The 10,448-nt window shown below is 42.9% G+C and overlaps 1 protein-coding gene across 1 annotated transcript in view; it reads left to right on the top strand.

Moving 5' to 3' along the window:
• Positions 1–8,033, top strand: part of ptenb (phosphatase and tensin homolog B) — a 33,007-nt gene extending 24,974 nt beyond the window's left edge. Inside the window, exons 7-9 of the mRNA XM_063220765.1 lie at positions 1,892–2,058; positions 4,192–4,461; positions 7,617–8,033. Coding sequence (XP_063076835.1) covers positions 1,892–2,058; positions 4,192–4,461; positions 7,617–7,796 — 617 coding nt within the window. The 3' untranslated portion in view covers positions 7,797–8,033. The remainder of the gene's footprint in view (positions 1–1,891; positions 2,059–4,191; positions 4,462–7,616) is intronic.
• Positions 8,034–10,448: the final 2,415 nt, after the last annotated feature.

Below are 10,448 nucleotides of genomic sequence, written 5' to 3'. Positions count from 1 at the left end.
TTGTTTTTCTTCCACAATATTGACCTATTCGCTGTGTCTTAAACGCTGGACGTTAATTTTATACGTCTGTGACTTGTTTGCAGACACAACTTGCCAGAGGCTTGAACTTCTACCAGTTGTGTATATATGGTATTATTTCTTGTGGTGGTGGAGCTCAATGTACCACGCATGCACGCACTCTCATGCCTGAGATTGTCACCTTACAAAAGTATTGCCAGGACAGAAGTGTCATGTTCGCCATCCCCAAAAGCAAGCTTTGCAAAAGTGGCATATGAACATCCAATTAATAACCGGTCTGCTTGTTGGAGCAATCTCTAAAGAGAATGTGTGATGGAGTGACCATCACTAGGGTTGTGGGTGTGTTCTGACTGTCATGCCAACGAGCCTGGCTCTTTGGTGTAGCGGTCAAAGCCCCAATTTAAAATCCCAGAAGGTCCGGATTCGAGTCCCGGCTGGGCAACTCTACTCCCCTTCTCTACAGAGACTGTATTTATTATTAACGTTGAGTTGAAATCCCTTTCTTCAGCTATTTTGTGCCAGCCCTCTGATGTCCCTAGGGCTCAATGGGGACTTGTATTGAGCTAATGCACTGGCATACTTATAGCCAAAGATTTTGTGGAAACGGCAGAAAAATGGACCAAAAATAGGGATGCTCTGCAAGTCAGAATCGTAAGGGGAGAGGGAGCTCTCCCGCTCCCTTTCGCCTCGTGAAGTGGTCCCGCGTGCGTGCGTGTGTGCGTGCGTGTGTGCGTGCGTGCGTGTGTGCGTGCGTGCGTGCGTGTGTGTGTGTGTGTGTGTGTGTGTGTGTGATGGCACAGCCCATTTCATTCCCCCAGAATCCATCTCTTCTCCCATCCCAACTGGGCGCACTGTCTCTTGGGGCGCCAGACATGGCTGCTCTCAGCCTTGTTCATTCGTCTCTGCTCTGCTCTCTCCCTCTAAGGGCAAAACTGGCTTTCATATGAAATGAAGAGCGAGCAGAGCAGATTCCCCACAGTTTTCCGGAAATAAAATGGGACACGGGGAAAGAAATCATGTTTTCTATTTTAAAAAATGCATTTAAGCAAGCTGAGTTTGAAATTTTAAAAAAGTAAGCAGAGAATTGTAGGCAGACTCCCATGGCGATAGAAGGCCCCTCACCAGCCTAAATTATTTTGGAAAAGGGCAATGTAGTTAAGTGTTCTTGTAATACTTACACTAGGCCTTGTATTCTTTGTTTTTATTGAGTATAGTCTTATAAACGGCATCATCATCTTACCCTTTACTGCAAGTCTGCTATGTAAAAACCCAGCACTCTCCAGGCAGAGGAACAGAGCTTGGATAGCGTTTTACCTGAATAAAACCATTCAAATGATCCCTCTCTTCATCCCTACAGAAAGGTTCCCTTCTGCAATTTAATGCATGTGGCAGCACTAACGTTCATACCAATCCCTCTTTTGGTAGGCTTATGATGAGGTCAAGGGGGCGTTGAGAGGCTTATGGGAAGCACTGGGTTAACATGTTATTTGTGTTGTCTCTGGCTGAATCTCAAATGGTGCACTTGTGCACTTCGGGCACTATGTTTCAGTGCGTAACTAATACGCCATACGCACTGAAACATGAACACTGAAGTGCACAAGTGCACCATTTGAGATTCAGCCTCTATCTTTATCTACATACCCCCTGTCCTCCTCCACCTCCACCCCTTCTTTTCTCCACCTCCTCCTCTCTTTTCCTCCTCCTCTCTCGTCCTCCTCTCTTCTCCACCAGATCCCCAGTTTCTGGTGTACCATCTGAAGGAGAGGAGATCTTGTCAGTTCCTGTTCTCAGAGAGTGCTTTAAATCATGTTTTGGTTTTATTTTAATCATGTTTTATTTGTGTTGTCTCTACCTACCCTCTCTTTTCCACCAGATCCCCAGTTCGTGGTGTACCAGCTGAAGGTGAAGATCCACACCTCCAACCCCATGCACACGCGGCGCGAGGACAAGTACATGATCTTCGAGTTCCCCCAGCCGCTGCCCGTCTGCGGGGACATCAAGGTGGAGTTCTTCCACAAGCAGAATAAGATGATGAAGAAGGTACGTAGCATACATCTGGTGGCTCCTTAGGCTTTGGTTTGGTAATGTGTGTGTGTGTGCGTGTGCGTGTGTGTGTGTGTGTCCTCTCCTTTTCTTCCCAAAACAAGAGACACTTCCCACTGTCCATGCATGGACATGTGAGGCATAAATGCAATTTAGTTATGTGCTGTGAACACTTGTGTGCTGTGGAGTGCTGTGTCACAGTGACAATGGGAGTTGGAGTTGGAGTTTCACCTTCACATTCGCTTCACTTCACTTTCTGTGTCTGTGTGTGTGTGTACATTGAACATGACTTCTAAAAATGTTGTTGCTCAAGTGAAGTCACATTTGTTTGTTCCCAAAGGAGAAATTAAGTATACCCAGGTGTTAAGTTAATGCACACAGTCGACGATACACCATCCCAGATTCAAACCATAGTGTTTCATGCGGTATTAATAACAGCAGTGATGGTATAGCTCAGTACTATTGACTCAAGCAAATCTCAATAGCAAGGCCCCCTGTCGCATGTCAGAGCACCTCTCTCATGTCTTCTCAAACTGACTGAACACGTGCAAGGATCCTGAACGCATATAATATAATATACTCTACTGTATGCATTTTCTATACGTGTGTTTTGTATGATATTTGTCATATTTTCTGTAACTTGTGAAGGATCAAGGGTGTGACTTGTGTGGCTGTCCTTTATAACGATCTGTTACCTAATCAGAGTTCAGCGGTCAGGTCAGAGGAAGTACTCAGATTAGACGTGGAGAAGTTTACACATTGCAGCATTGCATCAGCGGACAGCCTCTCCTGTTTATAGGTGAAGCTGGCAAATCAGTCAGTATGCCAATGTGAAATATTAAGCCCTTACGCAGCCTACACACCCCCTTTTGAGAAAAAAAAAACACGGGCCAGGTCCACATGGATGTAAGGCTGATTTCCTGAAGGGGTTGAAAAAATTATATATGCTGGTTTGTCTGTGCCATGATCAGTTATTTTACATATATTGGTTTGCACAGAGAATCATCCAGTCAATATTGGAAAGTGCTTTTTTTGTAGGATCTACAAGTGCATGTACAAGTCCACTTGTGGTTTTTGCGTATTTGTTATTGAGTTGTGCATTTTATTTGTTGTGTTATCTCTTAACTATTACAACAACAAACATTTGGCAACACGTTTGATTTCCCATGACTACTTCCTACTTATTTGTGTGGTGTATGAATCATGTGCTGAACGGCAGGAATATCCCCAGTAATTTAGCTTGTAATTTTATGACTTTTAAACTGCCAGTATATACAGAATGGAGAAGTGTGGCTTTCTCTGGCATTTAGATTTGGGTTTTCTCCCAAACTCACAACTGGTTTCATCAGATTAGTCATCCATTGTCCACATTCTGGGAAACTTCATTCTGGATTGGTAAAGGGTCTAGATCCTTTGGCTTTGAAAGTTTACCCACACCTTTACCGGAATATGTATGTACACTGACAAAGCATGTGCAGTTTCCCACTGTGTGTCATGTGCTGTAAATTCACACCTAAATTCACACCCAAGGGTGATTCTTCATGCCCGGACCACAGGGATGAAGTCGCCCACTAGTGTATCGCAAAGTAAACTTAGTGATTTTAATTTTAACTGAGAGGTCTTGTTTAATTGACTCGGCCATATCCTTCGTTTCCTTTATCCAGGAGAAAATGTTCCACTTCTGGGTGAAAAAGGATCCTTCACCCTCAGACCAGAGGGATGAAGGCACCCACAAGTGTAGCGCAAAGTAAACTTAGCAATTTTAACTGAGAGGGCTTAATTTCCTTTTCCATTTCCTTATTCCAGGAGAAGATGTTACACTTCTAGGTGAATATGTTCTTCATCCCCAGAGTGTATTGCAACGTAAACTTTGCGATTTTTAACTGAATTTCCTTTTCCATTTCCTTATTCCAGGAGAAGATGTTCCACTTCGGGGTGAATACGTTCTTCATCCCCGGAGTGTATCGCAACGTAAACTTTGCGATTTTTAACTGAATTTCCTTTTCCATTTCCTTATTCCAGGAGAAGATGTTCCACTTCGGGGTGAATACGTTCTTCATCCCCGGAGTGTATCGCAACGTAAACTTTGCGATTTTTAACTGAATTTCCTTTTCCATTTCCTTATTCCAGGAGAAGATGTTCCACTTCTGGGTGAATATGTTCTTCATCCCCGGGCCGTCCCTGGAGGAGAACTGCGACAAGCTGGTGGAGAACGGCGGGAGCCTCGTGAAGGAGCTGGACGGCCTGCAGCAGTCGCTACCGCCACTACCGCCACCGCTGCCACCGTCGGAGAGAACGCTGGAGAACGACAGGGATTACCTCATCTTGCCGCTGACCAAGAACGACCTTGACAAGGCCAACAAGGACAAGGCCAACCGATACTTCTCCCCGAACTTCAAGGTGGGTGTCAATATTTTATTTTTATTTTTTTTATTTTTTTTTATGTTTTAGGCCCGGCCGTGGCTCTACTGGCTGGACACTGGACTGCTACGCCGGCGACCCAGGTGACCACTGTGAAAGTATCGATGTGTTTTTTTTTCCTGTTTGTTTTGGTTTTGGTTGGTATGGACACATACTGAGTTTTTAACTTGTGACCACCTCAAATTAATGTTTTTGTGACCACATCAAGTCCAGAATTAATTTTGTTTGAGAGCGCATCATCAGGTAAACTGCAATCCTGAAATACAAAGCGGCTACAGTGTTAAAGCACCGCTTGGCTGTTTTGACAGACGCTTTAGCCCCATGGGTATGGCGACAGGAGGATGTGGACACTAGAGGTGTTTTCCCATGTTTATGTCTGCGTTGTCAAGTGGGGGGGAAGGTGTGTGTGTGTGGGGGGGGTGCTCGTTGCCTTCTCAGGAAAGGGGAATCAAAGCCCTTCGGTTTTGCCCTTGATGACTAATCGGTTGTTTCGCGTCCCTTTTTTGCCAGCTGAAACTTCACAGTCGAGGGCCAGACATTGGTGACAAAATGGGAAGTTCGGTCTGTTGCTTTTTTGCAGTTTTGGGAACACGTTCTTCAGAAGAATGCGTTTTGTTTACATCACAAGCAGAGGTCCGGGTTGAGTTCCCTTCCTCGTGAGTGAGGTCAGATGTGCTCATGGAAGTCTGTGGACTTTCCCCTGATATGACGAGGAGGAGCTGGCATTATTTCTCTGCGGGTCCTCCTAGGAAGTCAAGCCAGCCCTCCTCGTGATTGGCCCATATCATGTGAAGTGACGTGAAGTCGGGTGTTCTTTTCTTGTCTGGTGCCCAGATCTGCTGACTCACTTCACGCGTCCCCTCAGAAGTGGGGCGCCGCGGCAGAAAACACCTGAGACTCAGCTGCTGCCTGGAATTATTTTTTTCCCCGTTTCCTATTTATCGAGAACCGCTCGAAGTGCCATCTTGTGGTTTTCCCCCTTTGTAAACTAAACTAAAAATGGCTGGTTATCGTTTCACATGAGGCTTACAGGAAAGTGCGTGTGTGTGTGTGTGTGTGTGTGTGTGTGTGTGTGTGTGTGTGTGTGTGTGTGTGTGTGTGTGTGTGTGTGTGTGTGTGTGTGTGTGTGTGTGTGTGTGTGTGTGTGTGTGTGTGTGTGTGTGTGTGTGTGTGTGTGTGTGTGTGTGTGTGTGTGTGTGTGTGTGTGTGTGTGTGTGTGTGTGTGTGTGTGTGCGTGCGTGTGTGTTGTGCGTGTCCATTTCAATGTGAAGGAACGGAAATTTTCTGACGGATTGAATGTGTTTTTGGTTCTGCGTTCAAAAAATGTCTGGGAAGTAACTAAGTACACGATGAAGACATTTTTCTCATCCATATTTGCTCGTATAACAACTCGTATCTCCACATGGGTTAGTAACTTTAAAGTTTAAAGCCCAGTTTGAGTTGTAAACCTCTTAATGGAACAGACCTGTTGACTTATCCTAGTCAATCAAATAAAGCAAAAGGCATTACCAGAGTTTCCACTCGCCAGGTAAATGACCAAGCCTGTTTTCTGGAATAATACCACCCTGACGCACAGGATATGTTGAGACCATTGACCAATCTTGTGTCCACATTTGGGCCGTGGTGACCAATACTACCCTGCTGTAGTCTTGTTATCGTTTCTCAGACCTTGCCACACACTCGCTACAGTAAACATGATGAGGAAGTGATGTATGCCTGCCTGGCATGACCCTTCTCCCATGAACGGCCCTTTGTAGCTAGCTACCACAGAAAGGTTGGCACGCTTTTGCTCTTGGCAGCATGGCCGTAACTACCATTGAGGACACAGAGGTCATGTCCTCTGTATTTTTTTCCCCAGTAATGTAAAATGTATATATTGATGAAAACCGATAGGATCAACAATGATAAATTCTGTCTATATACCCCACCCCCATTTATCCTCAAGGCAGTAATTCATGAAAACAAAGTTAAGAGTTTGACTGAATTGTTTGAAGCTTTTTAAATGTACAGCATGCAGTATTTGACCTCACCTTTCGAAAATGTCTGGTTACGGCCCTGCTTGGCAGCAAAAGAGAAGTTTGTTCCTCCCTCTTGATGTGCCAACACGAGACTCGCAGAACAGCACTTCAGTCTTCTGAGAGAGTTTCTTTCCTGCTAGTACGTCCCGTCAGGGGAGATTTTTAGCTGAATGACGAGCGGGTTTTGGCTGCTTGTCATCTGCAGACAGACATGGATTTCAACATTTTAGTGTTAACCTGTCATTAGAGGGTTCGCTGACTTTTGAGATACTTCCTCCTTGCGTGTGTGTGTGCATGTGTGTGTGCGCGTGTGCGCGCGCCTTCCTGTGTGTTTCAGTGCACAAATATAGCATTGTAATCAACTGTATCGTCGTGGTTTTGGGTTTTTTTCTTCCATTATTTCCTGAAGGCCTCTGTGACTTCTTCAAATATGATGGTGGGGAAACCAATTAGCCTGTGACCTTGAAGTGACCTTGATCTGACAACCTCACAGAATCAGAGATCTCACAGGTCTGCTGTCTTCTGGGGGAGAGCTCTGTTTTGCTGTGAATCCAGTAGTCCACGTTGGTTTTGCTGTGATTTTCTTTTGTGTGTGTACAACATTTCAGTTTCATTATAGTCCGTTCCAGCCCTTAGTCACTCTGGCTGTGATATGCAAAATATGTTGCCTATTGAGCCCCGGAGCAACTGTCAAACAAGCCTTTTGGTTTCTGTAGCAACACTAATGACAGGATATGTTGACGCCACTGTGTTAAGTTAGTTATTATGCCATTTTATTAACAATGGGTTGTTTTTTCTCTTCCGCTTTGTGAAGCTGTACTTAAGTACTGGCTCAACTACAGGAGGAAAAATGTGAAACGTTAAAATGTTAATAACTAACTTGCCTTGGTTGACCATTTTAATTCTTTATCCTCCACAGGAAACTGCAGTAGTCATTATAAGGTTTTAGTAGCTCTAGTAATTGGCAGTTAATGTTTTGTTCGGCAGGTGAAACGTCAGTGTACTTCAGTTAGATGTTGTAACGCGATAGTGATTGTTCTTTCCTTCTGCAGGTGAAATCGTACATTAGTTGTTTATAATGTGTTATTAACGACTATTCGTTCTCTTCTCTCGCAGGTGAAGCTGTACTTCACAAAGACGGTGGAAGAGTCGTCCAACTCCGAGGCCAGCACCTCAACGTCGGTCACACCGGACGTTAGTGACAATGAGCCCGACCATTACCGCTACTCGGACACCACGGACTCTGACGCCGATAACGAACCGTTCGACGAGGAGCAGCAGATAACGAAAGTCTGAGGAAAAAACAAATATTTTTTATGTGGGGAAAATAACCGAAAAATGACAAAAAAAAATACAAACATACAAAGAGACATACACAAACACAAAACAAACCTGAACGTTTGAAAAAAAGGAGAAAACTTGAATATGAACTGAAAAAAGCAAGTACCTTTTTATTTTTATTTTTTTTCCCCTTTTCCAGACTGAGGTAGTTTGTCACAAAGGAAAAAAAATGGCCACTGGTTTGTAGGGACAATTATCACTTTCTTTCCTTCCTGCAACTTTTTTTTTTTCTTTTTGTTTTTATTATCTTTGACTTTGTTCTATTTTATTTTCTCTCATGCAACTATGGACACCGGCTGTCGGTCATTATGGTTCACTAGCTATTATGTACATAATTGTCACATGGATGAGGTAGGGGAGGGGGTTCAAAACGAAACACGCAATCAGGAGTCGAGAGACCAAGAGGGGGGGGATGGGGATATGGGGAGGGTGGGGTTGGGGTTGGGGGGTCGGGAGACAACTCAGTCGATAAAAAGCTAATAACACGCTGCTCCATCTCCTTTCCATACCAAGGCCAGTGCTCCGTCAGCTATCTCCATCTCTTTCTTTTTCTCTCTCTCTCTTTCTTTCTTTCTTTCTTTCTTTCTTTCTTTCTCTTCTTTGCCTTTTTTTCTCTCCGTACCTACCATTTATTATTTTTGTCCCATTGACCATGTACTAATCTCATCCAACCTGACTTGGGTATGGGTGCAACAATTAAATTCCGTTTTGTTTGTTACCCCCCGTGTTAAGTTTGCTTTATCTGCCATCATGAAGAACCTTTTGTCATGGATTTTAGATTCCCTTTTTTTTAAGCTTCTATTTCTGTGGTACAGGAGGACCCACTTCTCCTTTTCCACGGGACATCCTCAGAATTATTCTTGTTTGCTGTAATGCAGTACAACTGTCACATTGGGCCTGAGTCACATGTTTGTTTTTTACTCTCCTCTGGTCTTTTGTTAGCCTAGCTTTATTATTTTTAGCCGCTAGGTGTGTTCACCTAGTTTGCTACGCTAAATCTTTTTGTGCCAATTTGACAGCCATCATATTGAAATGCAGGCAAAATGATTGATCTTCATAAAACCACAGCCTTCCTTTTTACAAGCCAACTGTATTTAACAAACTAGGGGTGCATTTCTCGATTCCATAGTTGCTAACTATGGCTACTACCCAAGTTGCTAACTGACTAACAACTACGCTTTCGAGAAACGCAACCCAGATGAGGTAGATCGACACAACTTTCAATTCAGTTTTTTTTTTTCTCGCATGACTGCTCAACAGAAATGGGGCCTCCTGCAAAGCATATTGACTGGTTGTTTTTCATAACAGAAGTAGCCTTCGTGTAAAAGGATATGTAATCAATCAAAGCTGAATGACATGTTATTGTGACTTATTTCATTTTATTGATGACTGACTTCAATTGGGTCTGTAATTGTTTTTTTGCTTTATATCTGATGTTACAGCAAACAAATATTTCTAAGGTCCCAAATGCCACCCTTCACCCCCCCCCCATATTTGCCTGAAATAATACATCGGAGTTGCCACCTTACCAATTTGATAGTTGAGGTGACAAGTGATACTCCACAAAAAAATGAAGCTGTTGGCAAATGTCTAGCGTGCCAGAGATTTTCATAGCTCTGCACTGTTCATCGACAAATTCCTTAACAAAAGCAAACGCCCCATATTATATGTACAATCCATTTTATTTTTATTCTTATTTTTTGTGGTTGAGTGACACTTGTTGCCCTGACTACAGTTTTAAAGGGGGATATTTCAGCAGAGATCATTCACTTGATTAGCTTTAATTGTGAAAACTAAATATGATTTGCTAGAGAGAGATTTTAACCGCCTAGTCAAATTGGCTCGAAACTGAAAACAATGGTGGTTGATCCATTTTCAGTCTGTCATGGTTTTGTCTCTTGCTTCTCTCTCTCTCTCTCTCTCCCTCTCTCTCTCTCTCTCTCTCTCTCTCTCTCTCTCTCTCTCTCTCTCTCTCTCTCTCTCTCTCTCTCTCTCTCTCTCTCTCTCTCTCTCTCTCCCTCTCTCTCTCTCTCTCTCTCCTCTACGCCTACTGTGAAAGCCTTCTCATGCTGTCGGCTATTGGACTCATGCAAGTCTTAGGTCTGTTGAATCTGGTTGTCTCTTGGTCTGGTCATATATTGTGATATACTACGATTCATAGTATTATTATTGATATTATTATAATAATAATAACAATGATAATAGTGGTGACATCTATATATACATATAAATATATATATACAAAATGTATATAAATATATTTTTAAGCATCCATGACATATGACAAAATGTTCATTCCTTCAGCAGTGGTCTTTTTTTATTTTTCATTCTCTTCAGGGCAGAAAGAAAATCAATGTCCCATGTATGTCTTTTGTTTTGTTTTTTTAAGGTAATAACTATAATACACGAAAACAGCAGGGAAACCAGGTGTTGCAATAATGTTGACACTCCTAGTTAATTGAGGAAAGTGTGCATGTTATCGAAATTAGTACCCTTTTTGTCGTTTTAAATAAATGATATACATGGTCTCTTTTTCTCATGGAAAAAAAACAAAAGTGTCTTCGTTGTCACGTCAAAGAGTTTGATTGTGTTTTAGCAAAGAAAAGG

The sequence above is a fragment of the Engraulis encrasicolus genome, chromosome 17 (assembly GCF_034702125.1).
Source record: "Engraulis encrasicolus isolate BLACKSEA-1 chromosome 17, IST_EnEncr_1.0, whole genome shotgun sequence".
Classification (NCBI taxonomy): domain Eukaryota; kingdom Metazoa; phylum Chordata; class Actinopteri; order Clupeiformes; family Engraulidae; genus Engraulis; species Engraulis encrasicolus.
This window is presented reverse-complemented; position numbering and strand designations above follow the sequence as displayed.